The following is a 27,635-nucleotide window of genomic DNA, read 5'->3' on the forward strand; positions in this document are numbered from 1 at the left end:
CTTTTTTGCCACTTGTGCCAGCTTTTTTGAAACATGTTGCAGGCATCAAATTGCAAATGAGCTAATATTTGCAAAAAAATTAAGTTTCTCAGTGTGAACATGAAATACCTTGTCTTTGCAGTCTATTCAATTGGATATAAGTTAAAAAGGATTTGCATATCATTGTCTTCTCTTTTTATTTACCATTTACACAACGTGGCAACTTCACTGCTTTTGTACTTTGTATGTCTAATATTTCAATGTTTGTGTTGAGGTACCAGACTGTGTATCAGTACTTAATCTGTGTTGTGTTGAGTACACATATGTATTGTTTGTGTAGTTGTAATATTTGTGTTCAGGTACCAGACTTTGTACCAGGTGGGCGTGTTTGTGTCTCGCTCCTCCTTGTCCTGTGTGAAGATCAGGAGACTTTGGGGCCTTGCAGCACTCCAGGTGAGTTCTACCTGAGCTGAACATTCATCATGTACATGTACTGTACTTCATTAAAAGGTTAACCAACGAACAAGATTTCTCTACAGAATCTCCTCTCTGGTCAACAAAAGCACCATGAGGATTCTGGCGGGAACTCTCGTTCAACCCTTTTTCGATTACGCATGCACCTCCTGGTACCCTAGCACCTCCAAAACCCTCAAATCTAAACTCCAAACATCCCAGAACAAGCTAGTCAGATTACTTCTAGACCTCCACCCCAGATCCCACCTCACTCCTACCCACTTCTCCAAAGTGGGCTGGCTCAGGGTGGAGGACAGAGTAAAACAACTTGCACTGAGCCCAGTCTATAAAATCCACTACACCTCCCTGATACCGAAGTAAATGTCAAACTACTTCCTTAACGTAAATGACCGCCATAACCACAACACCAGGGGGAGCTCCACTAACCACGTTAAACCCAGATTCCGAACAAACAAAGGTCTTAACTCATTCTCTTTCTATGCCACAACAATGTGGAATGCGCTCCCAACAGGTGTAAAAGAAAGGGCATCTCTATCCTCCTTCAAAACCGCAATAAAAGTTCACCTCCAGGCAGCTACAACCCTAAACTACCATTTAGTGGTCAATTGTACGGAATATGTACTTCACTGTGCAACCTACTAATAAAAGTCTCAATCAATCAATCAATCAAAACACGCACCTGTACAAAGTGATCCACGTGTACACCTGTACAGGTGGTGAATGAGTGTAGATAATAATGACAACATGACATTAAAACAGTATTAAAACTGTACAGGTGGTGAATGAGTGTAGATAATAATGAGATTAAAACTGTCCAGGTGGTGAATGAGTGTAGATAATAATGAGATTAAAACTGTACATGTGGTGAATGAGTGTAGATAATAATGAGATTAAAACTGTACATGTGGTGAATGAGTGTAGATAATAATGACAACATGACATTAAAACAGTATTAAAACTGTACATGTGGTGAATGAGTGTAGATAATAATGACAACATGACATTAAAAAAACGTAATAAAACTGTACAGGTGGTGAATGAGTGTAGATAAAAATGACAACATGGTATCAAAACAGTAAAAAAACTGTACAGGTGGTGAATGAGTGTAGATAATAATGAGATTAAAACTGTACAGGTGGTGAATGAGTGTAGATAATAACGACAACATGACATTAAAACAGTATTAAAACTGTACAGATGGTGTATGAGTGTAGATGATAATGAGATTAAAACTGTACAGGTGGTGAATGAGTGTAGATAATAATGAGATTAAAACTGTACATGTGGTGAATGAGCATAGATAATGAGATTAAAACAGTACAGGTGGTGAATGAGTGTAGATAATAATTACTTTAAAACAGTATTAAAACTGTACAGGTGGTGAATGAGTGTCGATAATAATGACAACATGACATTAAAACAGTAATAAAACTACAGGTGGTGAATGAGTGTCGATAATAATGACAACATGACATAAAACAATTATAAAACTGTACAGGTGGTGAATGAGTGTAGATAATAATGAGATTAAAACTGTACTGGTGGTGAATGAGTGTAGATAATAATGAGATTAAAACTGTACAGGTGGTGAATGAGTGTAGATAACAATGAGATTAAAACTGTACAGGTGGTGAATGAGTGTAGATAATAATGAGATTAAAACTGTACAGGTGGTGAATGAGTGTAGATAATAATGACAACATGACATTAAAACAGTATTAAAACTGTACAGGTGGTGAATGAGTGTAGATAATAATGACAACATGACATTAAAAAAACGTAATAAAACTGTACAGGTGGTGAATGAGTGTAGATAAAAATGACAACATGGTATCAAAACAGTACTAAAACTGTACAGGTGGTGAATGAGTGTAGATAATAATGAGATTAAAACTGTACAGGTGGTGAATGAGTGTAGATAATAACGACAACATGACATTAAAACAGTATTAAAACTGTACAGATGGTGTATGAGTGTAGATGATAATGAGATTAAAACTGTACAGGTGGTGAAGGAGTGTAGATAATAATGAGATTAAAACTGTACAGGTGGTGAATGAGTGTAGATAACAATGAGATTAAAACTGTACAGGTGGTGAATGAGTGTAGATAATAATGAGATTAAAACTGTACAGGTGGTGAATGAGTGTAGATAATAATGACAACATGACATTAAAACAGTATTAAAAATGTACAGATGGTGTATGAGTGTAGATGATAATGAGATTAAAACTGTACAGGTGGTGAAGGAGTGTAGATAATAATGAGATTAAAACTGTACAGGTGGTGAATGAGCGTAGATAACAATGAGATTAAAACTGTACAGGTGGTGAAGGAGTGTAGATAATAATGAGATTAAAACTGTACAGGTGGTGAATGAGTGTAGATAATAATGAGATTAAAACTGTACAGGTGGTGAATGAGTGTAGATAATAATGACAACATGACATTAAAACAGTATTAAAACTGTACAGGTGGTGAATGAGTGTAGATAATAATGACAACATGACATTAAAAAAACGTAATAAAACTGTACAGGTGGTGAATGAGTGTAGATAAAAATGACAACATGGTATCAAAACAGTACTAAAACTGTACAGGTGGTGAATGAGTGTAGATAATAATGAGATTAAAACTGTACAGGTGGTGAATGAGTGTAGATAATAACGACAACATGACATTAAAACAGTATTAAAACTGTACAGATGGTGTATGAGTGTAGATGATAATGAGATTAAAACTGTACAGGTGGTGAAGGAGTGTAGATAATAATGAGATTAAAACTGTACATGTGGTGAATGAGCGTAGATAATATGAGATTAAAACAGTACAGGTGGTGAATGAGTGTAGATAATAATTACTTTAAAACAGTATTAAAACTGTACAGGTGGTGAATGAGTGTCGATAATAATGACAACATGACATTAAAACAGTAATAAAACTACAGGTGGTGAATGAGTGTCGATAATAATGACAACATGATATAAAACAATTATAAAACTGTACAGGTGGTGAATGAGTGTAGATAATAATGAGATTAAAACTGTACTGGTGGTGAATGAGTGTAGATAATAATGAGATTAAAACTGTACAGGTGGTGAATGAGTGTAGATAACAATGAGATTAAAACTGTACAGGTGGTGAATGAGTGTAGATAATAATGAGATTAAAACTGTACAGGTGGTGAATGAGTGTAGATAATAATGACAACATGACATTAAAACAGTATTAAAACTGTACAGGTGGTGAATGAGTGTAGATAATAATGACAACATGACATTAAAAAAACGTAATAAAACTGTACAGGTGGTGAATGAGTGTAGATAAAAATGACAACATGGTATCAAAACAGTACTAAAACTGTACAGGTGGTGAATGAGTGTAGATAATAATGAGATTAAAACTGTACAGGTGGTGAATGAGTGTAGATAATAACGACAACATGACATTAAAACAGTATTAAAACTGTACAGATGGTGTATGAGTGTAGATGATAATGAGATTAAAACTGTACAGGTGGTGAAGGAGTGTAGATAATAATGAGATTAAAACTGTACAGGTGGTGAATGAGTGTAGATAACAATGAGATTAAAACTGTACAGGTGGTGAATGAGTGTAGATAATAATGAGATTAAAACTGTACAGGTGGTGAATGAGTGTAGATAATAATGACAACATGACATTAAAACAGTATTAAAAATGTACAGATGGTGTATGAGTGTAGATGATAATGAGATTAAAACTGTACAGGTGGTGAAGGAGTGTAGATAATAATGAGATTAAAACTGTACAGGTGGTGAATGAGCGTAGATAACAATGAGATTAAAACTGTACAGGTGGTGAAGGAGTGTAGATAATAATGAGATTAAAACTGTACAGGTGGTGAATGAGTGTAGATAATAATGAGATTAAAACTGTACAGGTGGTGAATGAGTGTAGATAACAATGAGATTAAAACTGTACAGGTGGTGAATGAGTGTAGATAATAATGAGATTAAAACTGTACAGGTGGTGAATGAGTGTAGATAATAATGACAACATGACATTAAAACAGTATTAAAACTGTACATGTGGTGAATGAGTGTAGATAATAATGACAACATGACATTAAAAAAACGTAATAAAACTGTACAGGTGGTGAATGAGTGTAGATAAAAATGACAACATGGTATCAAAACTGTACTAAAACTGTACAGGTGGTGAATGAGTGTAGATAATAATGAGATTAAAACTGTACAGGTGGTGAATGAGTGTAGATAATAACGACAACATGACATTAAAACAGTATTAAAACTGTACAGATGGTGTATGAGTGTAGATGATAATGAGATTAAAACTGTACAGGTGGTGAAGGAGTGTAGATAATAATGAGATTAAAACTGTACATGTGGTGAATGAGTGTAGATAATAATGAGATTAAAACTACATGTGGTGAATGAGTGTAGATAATAATGACAACATGACATTAAAACGGTATTAAAACTGTACAGGTGGTGAATGAGTGTAGATAATAATGACAACATGACATTAAAAAAACGTAATAAAACTGTTCAGGTGGTGAATGAGTGTATATAATAATGAGATTAAAACTGTACAGGTGGTGAATGAGTGTATATAATAATGACAACATGACATTAAAACAGTATTAAAACTGTACAGATGGTGTATGAGTGTAGATAAAAATGACAACATGGTATCAAAACAGTACTAAAACTGTACAGGTGGTGAATGAGTGTAGATAATAACGACAACATGACATTAAAACAGTATTAAAACTGTACAGATGGTGTATGAGTGTAGATGATAATGAGATTAAAACTGTACAGGTGGTGAATGAGTGTAGATAATAATGAGATTAAAACTGTACATGTGGTGAATGAGTGTGGATAATAATGAGATTAAAACTGTACATGTGGTGAATGAGTGTAGATAATAATGACAACATGACATTAAAACAGTATTAAAACTGTACATGTGGTGAATGAGTGTAGATAATAATGACAACATGACATTAAAAAAATGTAATAAAACTGTACAGGTGGTGAATGAGTGTAGATAATAATGACAACATGGTATCAAAACAGTACTAAAACTGTACAGGTGGTGAATGAGTGTAGATAATAATGAGATTAAAACTGTACAGGTGGTGAATGAGTGTAGATAATAACGACAACATGACATTAAAACAGTATTAAAACTGTACAGATGGTGTATGAGTGTAGATGATAATGACATTAAAACTGTAGAGGTGGTGAATGAGTGTAGATAATAATGAGATTAAAACTGTACATGTGGTGAATGAGCGTAGATAATGAGATTAAAACAGTACAGGTGGTGAATGAGTGTAGATAATAATTACTTTAAAACAGTATTAAAACTGTACAGGTGGTGAATGAGTGTCGATAATAATGACAACATGACATTAAAACAGTAATAAAACTACAGGTGGTGAATGAGTGTCGATAATAATGACAACATGACATAAAACAATATTAAAACTGTACAGGTGGTGAATGAGTGTAGATAATAATGAGATTAAAACTGTACTGGTGGTGAATGAGTGTAGATAATAATGAGATTAAAACTGTGCAGGTGGTGAATGAGTGTAGATAACAATGAGATTAAAACTGTACAGGTGGTGAATGAGTGTAGATAATAATGAGATTAAAACTGTACAGGTGGTGAATGAGTGTAGATAATAATGAGATTAAAACTGTACAGGTGGTGAATGCGGTGCTGCTCCTACTAGCAGTGTACTACCACTTCCTGCCCAGTGCCTGGCTGCTGTTCCCCATCATGTTGTACGAGGGTCTGCTGGGAGGAAGTGCCTACGTCAACACCTTCTACTTCATCAGCAAGGAGGTCACTTCCCCATCCTTTTGTGACATTTCATTTGTCTAATGACATTTTCATTTTACTTTCATTGCACCAAAATTTGTCAGCAAAATTAGTGAGTTGTGAAATTCAGTGTAAAAAAAATTCAGTGTGTAAAAAATTCAGTATAAAAAAAATCAGTGTAAAAACATCATTGTATAAAAATCAGTGTGTCAACAATTCAGCGTGTAAAACAATTCAGTGTAAAAACAATTCAGTGTGTAGAACAATTCAGCGTTTATAAAAATTCAGTGTAAAAAAATTCAGTGTGTAAAAAAATTCAGTTAAAAAAAAATCAGTGTAAAAAAAAATAAATCAGTGTGTAAAAATTAATTGTGTAAAAAAGCAGTGTTTAAAAATTCAGTGTGTAAAACAATTCAGTGTAAAAACATCAGTGTGGAAAAAATCAGTGTGTAGAAAAATTCTGTAAAAAAACACAGGGTTTCCCGCAGCACTTTGTTGTTAAGGCGACCGCCTTAACAACAAAGAGCCTCCGCCTAAACTAAAGTCTTAACAAGCTGCTCCGCTTAGTTCTGCCTCTGCCTCTGTCAGTACGTCTCTGCAGCACCCAGCATTGTCGCACCCACAGAACAATCTGTTGGTTACCATTGGTTACACACAGAGCGGTAACAGCCAATCAGCAGTGCGTATTCAGAGCGCATGTAACAGCCAATCAGCAGTGCGTATTCAGAGCGCATGGAATCAGTGCTCAGGCAGGCAGAGAGGAGAGGCAGTGGGTTGAGCAGAAAGGTGTTTAGCAGGAGAGCATAATGCAGCGGACTCTCCCCAAATTATAATAAACACTTCCAAGTCAACTTCTAGTAACATCACTATGAGCCCGTTGACATTCTAGAAACATAAGCGGCAGCTCAGCTCGTCCTTGATCCCTCCAGACAGAGACTGAAACTGGCTAAACCTGTTATGAGGACCATTAAGTGTTTCACCGCTGAGGCTGTGGAAGAGCTGCATGCATGTTGGGAGACGACAGACTGGGAGGCAATTGGAGCGGCCACGGACCATCTGGACGAGTATACGGACACTGTGACCTCATACATACAGTTCAATGAGGCGCGCATCATTCCAACGCGCACCAGGACTTGTTATAAGAACGACAAGCCCTGGTTCACACCCAAGCTCCGACAGCTGCGCAAGAAGAAGGAGGCTGCGTGGAGAAGCGGGGACCGGAGTACCTACAGAGAAGCGAAGTACCACTTCAACAGGGAAGTAGAGAAAGCTAAATCTGTGTACTCTAACCGTCTACAGGAACAGTTTCGCTCCAATGATTCTGCGGCCGTTTGGAGAGGGCTAAGGGCCCTTACGAACTATAAGCCCAAAACACCCCAGGCCCTGAATGACCGGACTCTCGCTCAGGGCCTCAACACACATTACTGTTGTCATGAACGGCCTACAGCTCATCAAAGCTCTGCTCCCCCCACCATCACCCTCCCCACCAACGCCAGTACTTCATTAAAGGATTTAAAGGACTCCAAGGACATCACAGGACTCCAAGAACATCATTGGACTTTAAAGGCCCTCTCCATCCGAGAGGAGGATGTACGCCGGCAGTTCTTGAAGCTGAATACGTGGAAGGCCCCCGGGCCGTATGGTGTCTCCCCCTCCACCTTGAGACACTGTGCGGATCAGCTGGCTCCTGTCTTCACTGACATTTTTAACACCTCTCTGGAGCTATGCCGCGTGCCGTCCTGCTTTAAGACCTCCACCATTGTCCCTGTCCCCAAGAAAGCACGGATCACAGGACTTAATGACTACAGGCCGGTTGAGCTGACGTCTGTGGTCATGAAGTCCTTTGAGCGCTTGGTCCTGCCCCACCTCAAGGACATCACCGCCCCCCTCGTAGACCCACTGCAGTTTGCCTACAGAGCCAACAGGTCTGTGGATGATGCAGTGAACCTGGCCCTCCACTTCATCCTGGAGCATCTGGACTCCCCAGGAACCTACGCTAGGATCCTGTTTGTGGACTTCAGCTCTGCCTTCAACACCATCCTCCCTGGACTGCTACGAGACAAGCTCTACCAGCTCAGCGTGCCCGACTCCCTCTGCAGTTGGATTAATGACTTCCTGACAGACCGAAGACAGCACGTGCGGCTGGGGAAGATTGTCTCGGACAGTCGAACCACGAACACTGGTACTCCTCAGGGCTGTGTACTCTCCCCCTGGCTCTTCTCCCTGGACACAAACTGCTGCACCTCCAGTCACCAGTCCGTAAAACTGCTCAAGTTTGCGGATGACACTACCCTCATCGGGCTCATCTCGGATGGCGATGAGACCGCCTACACGAGAGAGGTGGACCGGCTGACGTCCTGGTGCAGCCTCAACAACCTGGAGCTGAACGCCCAGAAAACAGTGGAGATGATCATGGACTTCAGGAAAGTCACAGCCCCACCATCCCCCCTCACCCTGATTGACTCTCCCACCCCCGTCTCCATTGTGGACTCCTTCCATTTCTTGGGCACCACCATCACCCAGGACCTCAAGTGGGAGCCGACCATCAGCTCCCTCATCAAGAAGGCCCAGCAGAGGATGTACTTCCTGCGGCAGGAAATTTAAAGTGCCGACCGAGATGCTGGTGCAGTTTTACTCAGCCATCATCGAGTCCATCCTCACCTCCTCCATCACCGTGTGGTTCCCCGGCGCCACAGTCCAGGATAAGCATCGACTTCAGCGCATCGTACATGCTGCTGAGAAGGTGATTAGCTGCAAGCTCCCATCCCTCCAAGACGTGTTCTCCTCCAGGACCAGGGGGCGTGTGGGTCGGATCACAGCTGACTCTTCTCACCCTGGACACAAACTATTCTCCCCTCTCCCCTCAGGCAGGAGAGTACGGTCCATCCAGACCCACACCTCCCGCCACCTGAACAGTTTTTCCCCTCGGCCATCAGGCACATGAACAATAACTCCTAACAGTAGCTCCTTTGAATTCCCTCTAAGTCTATAACAAGATCTGATAGGTCAGTTACAGCACTTGTTATTACCAAATCTGTGTTATATGTGCTTTATGTTGCACGATTGCACCAAGAAAAATTCCTAGTTTGTGAATATTATACATACATTTTTTCTAGACTAATATTTTTACACTGAATGTTTTAAACAATAAATTATTCTGCACTAATTTGTTTACACTGAATTTTCATACATAAGTTTTTTGTACACCAAGTTTTTTTTTACATTACATTTTTTTCACTCATTTTTTACAGTGAATTTTTATACGTACAATTTTCCTACACTCATTTTATATCCTAACCTTCAATTTTTCAGCACTAATTAGTTTTACAATTGCATTTTGTACACTGAATTTTAAAAATGCTGTGTTTTAACAAAGTGAATTTTTGAACACAGATTTTGCTGACAAATTGTTATCCTATGAAATGTCAGCATATTTGATGGGAAAACAATCAGTTTACAAAATAAAATGTAGTGATATCAATTCAGTGTGAAAAAAAAGCTGTCATAATAAAGACACAAATGACCCTCCATAGAATTTCTCTTAAACAGGAAATAGTGACAAAACAAGAGCACTGGACAGAAAGTGATACTAAACACAGGAAAACCACAAAGTGATATCCTCTTTTTTTCCTTGCAGACGGAAGACAGACAGCGAGAGTTTGCTATGGCAGCTGCCAGCCTGGGAGACAGTCTGGGCATCGCGTTGGCCGCACTGACCGCCTTTCCTGTGCACGCATACTTCTGTGACTTAGTCTGACAACTACATCCTCACGACCGCCTTTACTGTGCACGCATACTTCTGTGACTTAGTCTGACAACTACATCCTCATGACCGCCTTTCCTGTGCACGCATACTTCTGTGACTTAGTCTGACAACTACATCCTCACGACAGCCTTTCCTGTGCACGCATACTAATGTGACTTAGTCTGACAACTACATCCTCACGACCGCCTTTCCTGTGCACGCATACTTCTGTGACTTAGTCTGACAACTACATCCTCATGACCGCCTTTCCTGTGCACGCATACTTCTGTGACTTAGTCTGACAACTACATCCTCATGACCGCTTTTCCTGTGCACGCATACCTCTGTGACTTATCATGATTTATGTCAGACAACTTCATCAACATGACTCATGTCAGACAACTTCATCAACATGACTCTTGTCAGACAACTTCATCAACATGACTCATGTCAGACAACTACATCAACATGACTCATGTCAGACAACTACATCAACATGACTCATGTCAGACAACTACATCAACATGACTCATGTCAGACAACTTCATCAACATGACTCATGTCAGACAACTACATCAACATGACTCATGTCAGACAACTACATCAACATGACTCATGTCAGACAACTACATCAACATGACTCATGTCAGACAACTACATCAACATGACTCATGTCAGACAACTACATCAACATGACTCATGTCAGACAACTACATCAACATGACTCATGTCAGCTCTACTTCACCCTCATCGTCGTCTTGCAGGTTTTCCTTGTCTTTGTAGTCAAGAGTCATGAATAAATGTTAAAGTTGAAACTCATTACTCAAGATGTCTCAATCAAATGATACATCATGTCAGATGTGTGATATCATGTGCAATGCGAGCAGTGTTTATTTGTATCGCACATGATATCACACACAAGTATACACTCTGTTTGTATCGCACATTATAGATATCACTGAAAATAAAAACAAATATAAAATGACTGAAAATAAAACAAATATAAAATGAAGATAAAAACAAATATAAAATGAAGATAAAAACAAATATAAAATGACTGAAGATAAAAACAAATATAAAATGACTGAAGATAATAACAAATATAAAATGACTGAAAATAAAAACAAATACAAAATGAAGATACAAACAAATATAAAATGAAGATAAAAACAAAAAAATGACTGAAGATTAAAACAAATATAAAATTAAGATAAAAACAAATATAAAATGACTGAAGACAAAATCAAATGTAAAATCACTGAAGATAAAAAGAAATACGAAATGAGAATGAAGATAAAAACAAAAATGAATTTGTTTAAAAATGTTAAATAACTGAAGATGAAAACAAATATAAAATGAAGATAAAACAAATATACAATGACTGAAGATTAAAACAAATATACAATGACTGAAGATTAAAACAAATATAAGATGACTGAAGATAAAAACAAATATGAAATGACTGAAGATAAAAAAATATATAAAATGAAAATAAAAACAAAAACAAAATTAAGATAAAAACAAATATAAAATGAAGATAAAAACTAATATAAAATGACTGAAGATAAAAACAAATATAAAATGACTGAAGACAAAAACAAATATAAAATCACTGAAGATAAAACCAAATATAAAATGAATACAAAACAAATATAAAATAACTGAACATAAAAACAAAATAAAAAATGTCTGAAGATAAAAACAAATATAAAATAATTAAAGATAAAAACGAATATAAAATGACAGAAGATAAAAACAAATATAAAATGAAGATAAAAACAATATAAAATGAAGATAAAAAATATATATAAAATGACCGTAGATAAAAACATATATAAAATGTCTGAAGATAAAAACAAATATAAAATGACTGAAAATAAAATTAAATATAAAATGAAGATTAAAAACTAATATAAAATGGAAAAAAACACAATGACAAAAGATAAAAAATATATAATGACTAAAGATAAAGACAAATATAAAATGACTGAAGATAAAAACAAATATCAAATGACAGAATATAAAAACAAATATAAAATGACTGAAGATAAAAACAAATATAAAATGAAGATAAAAACAAATATAAAATGACTGAAGATAAAAACAAATATAAAATGAAGATAAAAACAAATATAATATGACTGAAAAAACCCCAAATATAAAATTATTGAAGATGAAAACCAATACAAAATGAAGATAAAACAATATAAAATGAAGATAAAAACAAATATAAAATGAAGATAAAAACAATATAAAATGAAGATAAAAACTAATATAAAATGACTGTAGATAAAAACATATGTAAAATGACTGAAGATAAAAACAAATTGAAAATGACTGAAAATAAAAACAAATATAAAATGACTGAAGATAAAAACAAATATCAAATGACAGAATATAAAAACAAATATAAAATGACAGAAGATAATAACGAAGATGAAAACAAATATAAAATGAAGATAAAAACAAATATAAAATGACTGAAAATAAAAACAAATATGAAATCATTGAAGATAAAAACCAATATAAAATGAAGATAAAAACAATATAAAATGAAGATAAAAACAAATACAAAATGAAAATAAAACAAATATAAAATGACTGAAGATAAAAACAAATATAAAATGAAGATAAAACAAATAAAAAATGACAGGATGAAAACAATTATTGAATAAAAATAAAAACAAATACAAAATAAAGATAAAAGAAATACAAAATAACTGAAGATACAAACATAAGATAAAAACAAAAATAAAATGAATGAAAATAAAAACAAACATAAAATGAATGAAGATAAAAACTAATATAAAATGACTGAAGATGAAAAACAAATATAAAACAAAGCTAAAAACAAATACAAAATGACTGAAGATAAAAACGAAAAAAAATGACTGAAGACAAAAACAAATGTAAAATCACTGAAGATACAAAGAAATATTACATGGAAATGAAGACAAAAAACAAATATAAAAATAAGATAAAAACAAATATAAAATGACTGAAGATAAAAACAAATATGAAATGACTGAAGATAAAAACAAATATAAAATGACTGAAGATAAAAACAAATATAAAATGAAGATAAAACAAATATACAATGAAAATTAAAAAAATATAAAAGGAACGAAGATAAAAACAAATATAAAATGACTGAAAATAAAAACAAATATGAAATCATTGAAGATAAAAAAATATATAAAATGAAGATAAAAACAATATAAAATGAAGATAAAAATACAAAATGAAGATAAAACAAATATACAATGAAAATAAAACAAATATAAAATGACTGAAGATAAAAACGAATATAAAATGACTGAAGATAAAACAAATATAAAATGACTGAAAATGAAAACAAATATAAAATGACTGAAGATAAAAATATATTAAATGACTGAAGATAAAAATGAATATAAAATGACTGAAGATAAAAAATAAATAAAACAAAGATAAAAAATAAATATAAATGAAGATGAAAACAAATATAAAATGAAGATAAAAACAAATATAAAATAACTGAAGATGAAATCAAATATAAAATGACACAAGATAAAAAGTATAAAATGAAGATAAAAACAAATATAAAATAACTGAGGATGAAATCAAATATAAAATGACACAAGATGAAAACAAGTATAAAATGAAGATAAAAACAAATATAAAATGACTGAAGATAAAAAACAAATATAAAAATTATTGAAAATAAAAACGAATAGAAAATGATAGAAAATAAAAAATATATAAAATGACTGAGGATAAAAACAAATATAAAATAATTAAAGATAAAAACCGATATAAAATGACAGAAAATAAAAACAAATATAAAATGAAGATAATAATAAATATAAAAAGACTAGATGAAAACAAATATAAAATGACAGAACATAAAAACAAATATAAAATGACTGAAAATAAGAACAAATATAAAATGACTGAAAATAAGAACAAATATAAAATGAAGATAAAAACATATACAATGAAAATTAAAACAAATATAAAATGACTGAAGATTAAAAACAAATATCAAATGACAGAATAGAAAAACAAATGTAAAATGACTGAAAATAAAAACAAATATGAAATCCTTGAAGATAAAAAACAATATAAAATTAAGATAAAAACAATATAAAATTAAGATAAATACAAATATAAAATGACTGAAAATAAAAACAAATATGAATCCTTGAAAATAAAAAACAATATAAAGTTAAGATAAAAACAATATAAAATTAAGATAAATATGAATACAAAATGAAAATAAAACAAATATAAAATGACTGAAGATAAAAACAAATATAAAATGACTGAAGATGAAAACAAATATAATATGAAGATAAAAACAAATACAAAATGAAAACAAAACAAATATAAAATGACTGAAGATAATAAATACAAAATGACTGAAGATAAAAACGAATATAAAATGACTGAAGACAAAAACAAATGTAAAATTACTGAAGAAACAAAGAAATATTACATGGAAAAGAAGATAAAAACAAATATAAAATGAAGATAAAAAAATATAAAATGAAGATAAAAACAAATATAAAATCACTGAAGATAAAAACAAATATGAAATGACTGAAGATAAAAACAAATATAAAATGAAGATAAAAATAAAAAACAAAATGAAGACAAAAACAAATATAAAATGACTGAAGATAAAAAACAAATATAATATCATGGAAGATAAAAACAAATATAAAATTATAGAAAATAAAAACAATATAAAATGACTGAAGATAAAAGCAAATATAAAATAATTAAAGATAAAAAACAATATGAAATGACAGAAAATAAAAAATGTATATGAAATGAAGATAAAAAATTTTTTAAAATGACTAAAGATAAAAACATATAAAATGACTGAAAATAAATAAAAATATAAAATGAAGATAAAAACAAATATACAAATCATTTAAAATAAAAACAAATATAAAAAGATAGAACATAAAAACTAATATAAAATGACTGAAGATAAAAACAAATATAAAATAATTAAAGATAAAAACCGATATAAAATGACAAAAGATAAAAACAAATATAAAATGAAGTTAAAAATATATAAAATGAAGATAAAAACAAATATAAAATGATTGTAGATAAAAACATATATAAAATGACTGAACATAAAAACAAATATAAAATGAAGATAAAAGCATATAAAATGAAAATTAAAACAAAACGGAAGATAAAAAATATATAATGACTAAAGATAAAAACAGGGCCTGTCCCCATGGGGCCCGGCCGGGCACAGCCCGAAGAGGCAACGTGGGTCCCCCCTCCAATGGGCTCACCACCCATAGCAGGGGCCATAGAGGTCGGGTGCAATGTGAGCTGGGCGGCAGCCGAAGGCAGGGCACTTGGCGGTCCGATCCTCGGCTACAGAAGCTAGCTCTTGGGACGTGGAACGTCACCTCGCTGGGGGGGAAGGAGCCTGAGCTAGTGCGCGAGGTGGAGAAGTTCTGGCTAGACATAGTCGGACTCACTTCGACGCACAGCAAGGGCTCTGGAACCAGTTCTCTCGAGAGGGGATGGACTCTCTTCCACTCTGGCGTTGCCGGCAGTGAGAGGCGACGGGCTGGGGTGGCAATTCTTGTTGCCCCCCGGCTCTGAACCTGCATGTTGGAGTTCAACCCGGTGGACGAGAGGGTAGCTTCCCTCCGCCTTCGGGTGGGGGGACGGGTCCTGACTGTTGTTTGCGCTTACGCGCCAAACAGCAGCTCAGAGTACCCACCCTTTTTGGATTCACTCGAGGGAGTACTTGAGGGTGCTCCCCCGGGTGATTCCCTCATTCTACTGGGGGACTTCAACGCTCATATTGGCAACGACAGTGAAACCTGGAGAGGCGTGATTGGTAAGAATGGCCGCCCGGATCTGAACCCGAGTGGTGTGTTGTTATTGGACTTTTGTGCCCGTCACGGATTGTCCATAACGAACACCATGTTCAAGCATAAGGGTGTCCATATGTGCACTTGGCACCAGGACACCCTGGGCCGCAGTTCCATGATCGACTTTGTAGTTGTGTCATCGGATTTGCGGCCTCATGTTTTGGACACTCGGGTGAAGAGAGGGGCGGAGCTTTCTACCGATCACCACCTGGTGGTGAGTTGGCTGCGATGGTGGGGGAGGATGCCGGACAGACCTGGCAGGCCCAAACGCATTGTGAGGGTTTGCTGGGAACGTCTGGCAGAGTCTCCTGTCAGAGAGAGTTTCAATTCCCACCTCCGGAAGAACTTTGAACATGTCACGAGGGGGGTGCTGGACATTGAGTCCGAGTGGACCATGTTCCGCACCTCTATTGTCGAGGCGGCTGATTGGAGCTGTGGCCGCAAAGTAGTTGGTGCCTGTCGTGGCGGTAATCCTAGAACCCGTTGGTGGACACCGGCGGTGAGGGATGCCGTCAAGCTGAAGAAGGAGTCCTATCGGGTTCTTTTGGCTCATAGGACTCCTGAGGCAGCGGACAGGTACCGACAGGCCAAGCGGTGTGCGGCTTCAGCGGTCGCGGAGGCAAAAACTTGGACATGGGAGGAGTTCGGGGAAGCCATGGAAAACGACTTCCGGACGGCTTTGAAGCGATTCTGGACCACCATCCGCCGCCTCAGGAAGGGGAGGCAGTGCACTATCAACACCGTGTATGGTGAGGATGGTGTTCTGCTGACCTCGACTGCGGATGTTGTGGATCGGTGGAGGGAATACTTCGAAGACCTCCTCAATCCCACCAACACGTCTTCTTATGAGGAAGCAGTGCCTGGGGAATCTGTGGTGGGCTCTCCTATTTCTGGGGCTAAGGTTGCTGAGGTAGTTAAAAAGCTCCTCGGTGGCGGGGCCCCGGGGGTGGATGAGTTCCGCCCGGAGTTCCTTAAGGCTCTGGATGCTGTGGGGCTGTCTTGGTTGACAAGACTCTGCAGCATCGCGTGGACATCGGGGGCGGTACCTCTGGATTGGCAGACCGGGGTGGTGGTTCCTCTCTTTAAAAAGGGGAACCGGAGGGTGTGTTCTAACTATCGGGGGATCACCCTCCTCAGCCTTCCCGGTAAGGTCTATTCAGGTGTACTGGAGAGGAGGCTACGCCGGATAGTCAAACCTCGGATTCAGGAGGAACAGTGTGGTTTTTGTCCTGGACCAGCTCTATACTCTCGGCAGGGTCCTTGAGGGTGCATGAGAGTTTGCCCAACTAGTCTACATGTGCTTTGTGGACTTGGAAAAGGCATTTGACCGTGTCCCTCGGGAAGTCCTGTGGGGAGTGCTCAGAGAGTATGGGGTATCGGACTGTCTGATTGTGGCGGTCCGCTCCCTGTATGATCAGTGTCAGAGCTTGGTCCGCATTGCCGGCAGTAAGTCGGACACGTTTCCAGTGAGGGTTGGACTCCGCCAAGGCTGCCCTTTGTCACTGATTCTGTTCATAACTTTTATGGACAGAATTTCTAGGCGCAGTCAAGGCGTTGAGGGGATCCGGTTTGGTGGCTGCGGGATTAGGTCTCTGCTTTTTGCAGATGATGTGGTCCTGATGGCTTCATCTGGCCAGGATCTTCAGCTCTCACTGGATCGGTTCGCAGCTGAGTGTGAAGCGACTGGGATGAGAATCAGCACCTCCAAGTCCGAGTCCATGGTTCTCGCCCGGAAAAGGGTGGAGTGCCATCTCCGGGTTGGGGAGGAGATCTTGCCCCAAGTGGAGGAGTTCAAGTACCTTGGAGTCTTGTTCACGAGTGAGGGAAGAGTGGATCGTGAGATCGACAGGCGGATCGGTGCGGCGTCTTCAGTAATGCGGGCGCTGTATCGGTCCGTTGTGGTGAAGAAGGAGCTGAGCCGCAAGGCAAAGCTCTCAATTTACCGGTCGATCTACGTTCCCATCCTCACCTATGGTCATGAGCTTTGGGTTATGACCGAAAGGACAAGATCACGGGTACAAGCGGCCGAAATGAGTTTCCTCCGCCGGGTGGCGGGTCTCTCCCTTAGAGATAGGGTGAGAAGCTCTGTCATCCGGGAGGAGCTCAAAGTAAAGCCACTGCTCCTCCACATCGAGAGGAGCCAGATGAGGTGGTTCGGGCATCTGGTCAGGATGCCACCCGAACGCCTCCCTAGGGAGGTGTTTAGGGCACGTCCGACCGGTAGGAGGCCACGGGGAAGACCCAGGACACGTTGGGAAGACTATGTCTCCCGGCTGGCCTGGGAACGCCTCGGGATCCCCCGGGAAGAGCTAGACGAAGTGGCTGGGGAGAGGGAAGTCTGGGCTTGCCTGCTTAGGCTGCTGCCCCCGCGACCCGACCTCGGATAAGCGGAAGAAAATGGATGGATGGATGGATGGATAAAAACACATATAAAATGACTGAAGATTAAAAACAAATATCAAATGACAGAATAGAAAAACAAATAAAAAATGACTGAAAATAAAAACAAATATGAAATCTTTGAAGATAAAAAACAATATAAAATTAAGATAAAAACAATATAAAATTAAGAAAAATACAAATACAAAATGAAAATAAAACTAATATAAAATCACTGAAGATCAAAACAAATATAAAATGAAGATAAAAACAAAATGAAGATAAAAACAAATATAAAATGACTGAAGATAAAAAACAAATATAAAATCATTGAAGATAAAAACAAATATAAAATTATAGAAAATAAAAACATTATAAAATTATAGAAAATAAAAACAATATAAAATGACTGAAGATAAAAGCAAATATAAAATAATTAAATATAAAAAACAATATGAAATGACAGAAAATAAAAATAATATAAAATGAAGATAAAAAACAAATTTAAAATGACTAAAGATAAAAACATATACAATGACTGAAAATAAATAAAAATATAAAATGAAGATAAAAACAAATATAACATGAAGATAAAAACAACAATAAAATGACTAAAGATAAAAACAACTATAAAATGAAGATACAAAGAAATATAGAATGACTGAAGATAAAAACAAATATCAAATGACAGAATATAAAAACAAATATCAAATGAGAGAATATAAAAACAAATAAAAAATGACGGAAGATATAAACACATATAAAATGACTGAATATAAAAACAAATATAGAATGAATATAAAAACAAATTTAAAATGACTGAAAATAAAAACAAATATAAAATTATTGAAAATGAAAACCAATATAAAATGAAGATAAAAACAATATAAAATGAAGATAAAAACAATATAAAATGAAGATAAAAACAAATACAAAATGAAGAGAAGACATAAAATGACTGAATATAAAAAAATATAAAATGACTGAACATAAAAAAACAATATAAAATGACAGAAGATAAAAATAGATATAAAATGAAGATAAAAACAAATTTAAAATGATTAAAGATAAAAACAATATAAAATGACTGAACATAAATAAAAACATAAAATGAAGATAAAACAAATATAAAATGAAGTTAATAACAAATATAACATGACTAAAGATAAAAACAACTATAAAATGAAGATACAAATATAGAATGACAGAATATAAAAACAAAAATCAAATGACAGAATATAAAAACAAATATCAAATGACAGAATATAAAAACAAATTTAAAATTACAGAACATAAAAACAAATATAAAATGACTGAAAATGAAAACAAATAAAAAATGAAGATAAAAACAAATTTAAAATGATTAAAGATAAAAAAAATATAAAATGACTGAACATAAATAAAAATATAAAATGAAGATGGCGGCGCCCTGCTCGGTTGCGGCTTCAGAGGCTCATGGTAGTAATGGAACATTTTGGCAAATATACCGGTAAATTCCGTGAATTTCATGGCTGGCTTTCAGCGTGGACACTCCGTGGTAACATACGACCGCCAGACAATTCTGGATATGGATAGATTGGGCCGTTTTGGACCAAAAGATGCGTTTACGTTGGACCTCCTTGCTAGCATCGGAATTCTACGCCGGCTACATCCAGCGGCCTGTGAAGCAGCGGAGTCAAGTACCAGCGAGGACCGTCGACAGACGTGACGTAAGCGGGGTGATCGGAAGCAGAAGCAGGGATGCCGAGCGGGGCTAACAACAAAGCTAAAGGCTAATCCTCACAGAACGCCGCTTCCTTCCATCCTGCTTTCAAATGTCCGCTCCCTGGAGAACAAACTGGACTACCTTAAACTGGATTTATATGCAAGACGCGAGATGAGAGACTGCTGCGCCATATTTCTCACAGAAACGTGGCTGAAACCAACCGTTCCGGACGAGGCAGTTAGCATCGAGGGGCTAACTATGTTTCGGTCGGACAGGAGCAGAACTCTCACTATGTAAAAGCGCTTTGAGTCACTAGAGAAAAGCACTGTATAAATATAATTCACTTCACTTCTCACTGGTAAATCCAGAGGCGGTGGTGTTTGCATATATATCAACAACAAATGGTGCAATAATGAGAAGATAGTCTCATGTCACTGCTCTCCCGATGTAGAACTATTAACTATAAAATGCAGGCCATTTTATTTACCCCGGGAATTCAGTGCTATGATCTTCACACCTCCCAGTGCTAACACCAAAGAGGCTTTGAATGCTTTGTACTGAATCAGAATCAGAATCAGAATCAGAACCAGAATAGTTTTTATTGCCATTGTTTGAGAACGGGTTTACAAACTAGGAATTTTTCTTGGTGCAATCGTGCAACATAAAACACATGTAACACAGATTTGGTAATAACAAGAGCTGTAACTGAGCTATCAGATCTTGTTATAGACTTAGAAAGGAATTCAAAGGAGCTACTGTTAGGAGTTGTTGTTCATGTGCCTGATGGCCGATGGGAAAAAACTGTTCAAGTGGCGGGAGGTGTGTGTCTGGATGGACCGTAGTCTCCTGCCTGAGGCGAGAGGGGAGAATAGTTTGTGTCCAGGGTGAGAAGAGTCAGCTGTGATCCAACCCACACGCTTCCTGGGCCTGGAGGCTCCATCAATGAACTGCAATCTACACATCCAGAGGGAGTTTTCATCGTGGCAGGGGATTTTAATCAAGCTAACATGAAAACTGTGTTCCCTCATTTCCATCAATATGTGAATTTTGCAACCAGGGGTGGAAGCAAGCTGGAATGGTGTTCAGCAATATTAAACATGCGTATAAAGCTGCACCACGCCCCCACCTCGGCTCCTCAGACCATCTATCTGTGATGCTAATTCCTGCATACAAGCCCCTGCTGTTCAGGAAGCAAGCTACAGTGAAGCAGGTGAGGACCTGGCCAGAGTGAGCAATGGAAGCATTACAAGACTGCTTCGAAACCACAGACTGGGACATGTTCAAGGCAGCCGCCACCGAAAATCATAACACATGTGTGGAGGAGTATGCAGAGTCTGTGTCCGCATACATTCAGAAGTGCATGGAGGATGTCAGTGTGATCAAGAACATCCCCACACGGGCCAACGAGAAACCCTGGATGAACAGTGAGGTACGTGCAATGCTGAAGGCTTGGAACAAGGCATTCAAGTCTGGCGACATGGTGGCATTAAAATCAGCCAGAGCTAACCTGAACTGTGCCATTAAAGTTGCAAAGCGTGCTCACAGTCAGAAAGTGCAGGACTTCTTCGAGAACCCCACAAACACTAGACGAATGTGGCAGGGCATGCCGGTCATCACGGACTATAAAGCTGCCCCCCGTCCCTGTGACAACAGTATCAGCTTCCTAGATGACCTTAACAACTACTTTGCAAGGTTTGAGGCACTTAACACCACTCCGGCGAGAAAATCCATCCCTCGCCCTGATGAGCAGCCGCTCAACCTGGATATAGCGGCTGTCCGGAAAACCCTGAGGAGAGTGAACCCCCGGAAAGCACCGGGACCTGATGACATTCCGAGCAAGGTGCTTCAGGGATGTGCAGACCAGCTGGCTGGGGTTCTCACAGACATCTTCAACATCTCGCTGACCCAGGCTGTGGTACCATCATGTTTTAAGACGGCCACAATCATCCCAGTGCCTAAAAAACCCACAATCTCCTCCCTCAATGATTACCGCCCCGTTGCACTCACCCCCATCATAATGAAGTGCTTCGAGAGGCTGGTAAAGGAATATATTGTCTCCAGACTTCCCCCCACATTCGGCCCATACCAGTTTGCTTATCGCCCTAACCGCTCCACAGAGGACGCCATCTCCTCTGCACTCCACCTGAGCTTAGAACATCTGGAAGGAAAGGACACACACATGCGGATGTTGTTTCTGGATATTGTATCAACAATATCATCCCGCAGCACTTGGTGAGCAAACTGGCCCCCCTTGGATTCAGTACCCCCCTATGCAACTGGCTGCTTGACTTCCTCACAGACAGACCCCAATCTGTGAGAGTGGGCAACAACACCTCCAGTGCCATCTCCCTGAGCACCGGCTCCCCCCAGAGCTGCGTCCTGAGTCCGCTGCTGTTCACGTTGATGACTCATGACTGCTGCGCTAGGTCCACTACCAACCACATTGTGAAGTATGTGGACGACACGACAGTAGTGGGCCTCATCCGTGACAAAAACGACATGGACTACAGGGAAGAGGTGAAACATCTGGTTGACTGGTGCAGAACCAACAACCTGGTCCTGAATGTCAACAAGACCAAGGAGATCATCGTTGACTTCAGGAAGCACCAGTCCAGCCACGCTCCACTCTACATCAACGGCACAGCGGTGGAGATAGTAAGCAGCACCAAGTTCCTGGGGGTGCAGATAACTGACAATATAACCTGGTCCCTACACACCGGAGCTCTTGTAAAAAGAGCTCAGCAGCGCATGCACTTTTTGCGTCGGATGAAAAGAGCACAGCTCCCTACCCCCATTCTCACCACATTCTACAGAGGCACTATTGAGAGCATGCTGACCAACAGCATCTCTGTCTGAACTGGAGCCTGCAGTGCCTCAGACTGGAAGTGTCTCCAGAGAATGGTGAGGACGGCGGAAAAGATCATCAGGACTCCTCTTCCTCCTATCCAGGAGATCGCAAAAAGCCGCTGCCTGACCAGGGCTCAGAAAATCTGCAAAGACTCCTCCCACCGCCACCAAGGACTGTTTTCACTGCTGGACTCTAGAAAGAGGTTCCGCAGCCTCCGAAGCAGATGTAACAGCTTCTTCCCTCAGGCCGTAAGACTCTTGAACGCATCATAATTATCCTCTCAACTCCCCCCAAAATGGATTAACTCGCTGGAATAAAAAAGACAATATAACATACATACATAAACGTGGATGCATGTGGAAAAAGTGCAATATATTTATCTGTACAGTAATCCATTTATTTATTTATATATGTTTATATATATTTATTATTTTATATACACTACCGTTCAAAAGTTTGGGGTCACATTGAAATGTCCTTATTTTTGAAGGAAAAGCACTGTACTTTTCAATGAAGATAACTTTAAACTAGTCTTAACTTGAAAGAAATACACTCTATACATTGCTAATGTGGTAAATGACTATTCTAGCTGCAAATGTCTGTTTTTTGGTGCAATATCTACATAGGTGTATAGAGGCCCATTTCCAGCAACTATCACTCCAGTGTTCTAATGGTACAATGTGTTTGCTCATTGGCTCAGAAGGCTAATTGATGATTAGAAAACCCTTGTGCAATCATGTTCACACATCTGAAAACACTTTAGCTCGTTACAGAAGCTACAAAACTGACCTTCCTTTGAGCAGATTGAGTTTCTGGAGCATCACATTTGTGGGGTCAATTAAACACTCAAAATGGCCAGAAAAAGAGAACTTTCATCTGAAACTCGACAGTCTATTATTGTTCTTAGAAATGAAGGCTATTCCACAAAATTGTTTGGGTGACCCCAAACTTTTGAACTGTAGTGTATATATTTATATATATTTATTTATTTATATATGCACCTTATTGCTTTTTTATCCTGCACTACCATGAGCTTATGTAACGAAATGTCGTTCTTATCTGTGCTGTAAATTTCAAATTTGAATGACAATAAAAAGGAAGTCTAGTCTATCTAGTTAATAGTGTGAGAGTCCAGTCCATAGTGGATCTAGTTACTAGTGTGAGAGTCCAGTCCATAGTGGATCTAGTTACTAGTGTGAGAGGCCAGTCCATAGTGGATCTAGTTAATAGTGTGAGAGTCCAGTCCATAGTGGATGTAGTTCATAGTGTGAGAGGCCGGTCCATAGTGGATATAGTTCATAGTGTGAGAGTCCAGTCCATAGTGGATCTAGTTCATAGTGTGAGAGTCCAGTCCATAGTGGATCTAGTTACTAGTGTGAGAGTCCAGTCCATAGTGGATGTAGTTACTAATGATAAATGATAAATGATAAATGGGTTATACTTGTATAGCGCTTTTCTACCTTCAAGGTACTCAAAGCGCTTTGACACTATTTCCACATTCACCCATTCACACACACATTCACACACTGATGGAGGGAGCTGCTATGCAAAGCGCTACCAGCACCCATCAGGGGCAAGGGTGAAGTGTCTTGCCCAAGGACACAACGGACGTGACTAGGATGGTAGAAGGTGGGGATTGAACCCTAGTAACCAGCAACCCTCCGATTGCTGGCACGGCCACTCTACCAACTTCGCCACGCCGTCCCCAATGTGAAAGTCCAGTCCATAGTGGATCTAGTTAATAGTGTGAGAGTCCAGTCCATAGTGGATCTAGTCACTAGTGTGAGAGTCCAGTCCATAGTGGATCTAGTTAATTGTTTGAGAGTCCAGTCCATAGTGGATCTAGTTCATAGTGTTATAGTCCGGTCCACAGTGGATATAGTTCATAGTGTGAGAGTCCGGTCCATTGTGGATCTAGTTCATAGTGTGAGAGTCCAGTCCATAGTGGATCTAGTTCATAGTGTGAGAGTCCAGTCCATATTGGATCTAGTTACTAGTGTGAGAGTCCAGTCCATAGTGGATCTAGTTAATAGTGTGAGAGTCCAGTCCATAGTGGATCTAGTTAATAGTGTGAGAGTCCAGTCCATAGTGGATCTAGTTACTAGTGTGAGAGTCCAGTCCATAGTGGATCTAGTTAATAGTGTGAGAGTCCAGTCCATAGTGGATCTAGTTACTAGTGTGAGAGTCCAGTCCATAGTGGATCTAGTTCATAGTGTGAGAGTCCGGTCCATAGTGGATCTCGTTCATAGTGTGAGAGTCCAGTCCATAGTGGATATAGTTCATAGTGTGAGAGTCCAGTCCATAGTGGAACTAGTTCATAGTGTGAGAGTCTAGTCCATAGTGGATCTAGTTAATAGTGTGAGAGTCCAGTCCATAGTGGATCTAGTTACTAGTGTGAGAGTCCAGTCCATAGTGGATCTAGTTCATAGTGTGAGAATCCGGGCCATAGTGGATCTAGTTCATAGTGTGAGTGTCCGGTCCATAGTGGATCTCGTTCATAGTGCGAGAGTCCAGTCCATAGTGGATATAGTTCATAGTGTGAGAGTCCAGTCCATAGTGGAACTAGTTCATAGTGTGAGAGTCTAGTCCATAGTGGATCTAGTTAATAGTGTGAGAGTCCAGTTCATAGTGGATCTAGTTCATAGTGTGAGAGTCCAGTCCATAGTGGATCTAGTTACAAGTGTGAGAGTCCAGTCCATAGTGGATCTAGTTCATAGTGTGAGAGTCCAGTCCATAGTGGATCTAGTTACAAGTGTGAGAGTCCAGTCCATAGTGGATCTAGTTAGTAATGATAAATGATAAATGATAAATGGGTTATACTTGTATAGCGCTTTTCTACCTTCAAGGTACTCAAAGCGCTTTGACAGTATTTTCACATTCACCCATTCACACACACATTCACACACTGATGGCGGGAGCTGCTATGCAAAGCGCTACCAGCACCCATCAGGGGCAAGGGTGAAGTGTCTTGCCCAAGGACACAACGGACGTGACTAGGATGGTAGAAGGTGGGGATTGAACCCTAGTAACCAGCAACCCTCCGATTGCTGGCACGGCCACTCTACCAACTTCGCCACGCCGTCCCCAATGTGAAAGTCCAGTCCATAGTGGATCTAGTTAATAGTGTGAGAGTCCAGTCCATAGTGGATCTAGTCACTAGTGTGAGAGTCCAGTCCATAGTGGATCTAGTTAATTGTTTGAGAGTCCAGTCCATAGTGGATCTAGTTGATAGTGTTATAGTCCGGTCCACAGTGGATATAGTTCATAGTGTGAGAGTCCGGTCCATAGTGGATCTAGTTCATAGTGTGAGAGTCTAGTCCATAGTGGATCTAGTTCATAGAGTGAGAGTCCGGTCCATATTGGATCTAGTTACTAGTGTGAGAGTCCAGTCCATAGTGGAACTAGTTCATAGTGTGAGAGTCTAGTCCATAGTGGATCTAGTTAATAGTGTGAGAGTCCAGTCCGTAGTGGATCTAGTTAATAGTGTGAGAGTCCAGTCCATAGTGGATCTACTTAATAGTGTGAGAGTCCAGTCCATAGTGGATCTAGTTAATAGTGTTAGAGTCAGCCCACACCATTCCGTCTCTTCCCTTTTCCTTTTGTCACCTAACCCCTAACCCTGACCCCAACTCACCCTATCCCTGACCCCAATCCACCCCTAACCCCATCTCACCCCTAACCCTGACCCCAACTCACCCTTAGCCCTTAACCCTGACCCAACTCACCCCTAACCCCTAACCCTGACCCCATGTCACCCCAACCCTGACCCTTAACTCACCCCTAACCCCTAACCTTAACCCCAACTCACCCCTAACCCTGACCCCAATTCACCCCTAACCCCAACTCACCCCTAACCCCTAAGTTTATCCCCAACTCACCCCTAACCCTGACCCCAACTCACCCCTAACCCCTATCTTTAACCCCAACTCACCCCTAACCCTGACCCCAACTCACCCCTAACCCCTGACCTTAACCCCAATTCACTCCTTACCTTAACCCCAACTCACCCCTTACCTTAACCCCAACTCACCCCTAACCCCTAACCGTAACCCCAACTCACCCCTAACCTTAACACCAACTCTGCCCTAACCCTGACCCAAACTCACCCCGAACTCCAACTCACCCCTAACCTTAACCCCAACTCACCCCAACCCAAAACCCCACCCCTAACCTTAACCTACCATTTCATTATTGTATCTATTCCTAGCCCAAGCCTCCATTGGGAACTAAGCAAAATTTGATTTTAGGGCCCTCTTTTGGGGTCCTTCCATTTCTGGTTTTGGGGCTGTCTATTGATTTGGGGGACCTCTACTGATTTTGGGGCCCTTTCATTTCTGATTTTAGGTCTCTCTTGTGATTTGGGGGCCCTCCATATCTGATTTCAGGGCCCTTTATTTCTGATTTTAGGTCTCTATTTTGATTTTGGGAGGCCCTCCATCTCTGATTTTGGGGTGCCTCTTGTGATTTGGGGGCCCTCCATATCTGATTTTGGGGCCCTTTATTTCTGATTTTAGGTATCTTTTTATCTGGGGGCCCTCAATTTCTGATTTTGGGGCCCCTCTTTTGATTTGGGGGACCTCTATATCTGATTTTGGGGACCTCTTTTGATTTGGGGGTCCTCTATTTTTGATTTTGGGGCCCTTGTTTGATTTGGGGGTCCTCAGTTTTTTATTTTAGGGCCATCTTTTGATTTGGTGGCCCTCGCTTTTAAATTTTAGGGCCCTATTTTGATTAGGGGGCCCCCTATTTGTGATTTTGGGGCCCTCTATTTGTGAT

The 27,635-nt window shown here is 38.7% G+C and overlaps 1 protein-coding gene across 2 annotated transcripts in view; it reads left to right on the plus strand.

Moving 5' to 3' along the window:
* Positions 1-11,207, plus strand: part of cln3 (CLN3 lysosomal/endosomal transmembrane protein, battenin) — a 50,955-nt gene extending 39,748 nt beyond the window's left edge. The window contains exons 13-15 of one of the 2 annotated variants that reach the window (XM_062050652.1): positions 320-432; positions 6,175-6,315; positions 9,929-11,207. In XM_062050652.1, the coding sequence (XP_061906636.1) occupies positions 320-432; positions 6,175-6,315; positions 9,929-10,038 (364 nt within the window). In that variant the 3' untranslated portion in view covers positions 10,039-11,207. The remainder of the gene's footprint in view (positions 1-319; positions 433-6,174; positions 6,316-9,928) is intronic. The other variant, XM_062050653.1, reaches the window with a different exon arrangement.
* The last annotated feature ends 16,428 nt before the right edge of the window (positions 11,208-27,635 follow it).

Source organism: Entelurus aequoreus, linkage group LG06 (genome assembly GCF_033978785.1).
Source record: "Entelurus aequoreus isolate RoL-2023_Sb linkage group LG06, RoL_Eaeq_v1.1, whole genome shotgun sequence".
NCBI lineage: Eukaryota > Metazoa > Chordata > Actinopteri > Syngnathiformes > Syngnathidae > Entelurus > Entelurus aequoreus.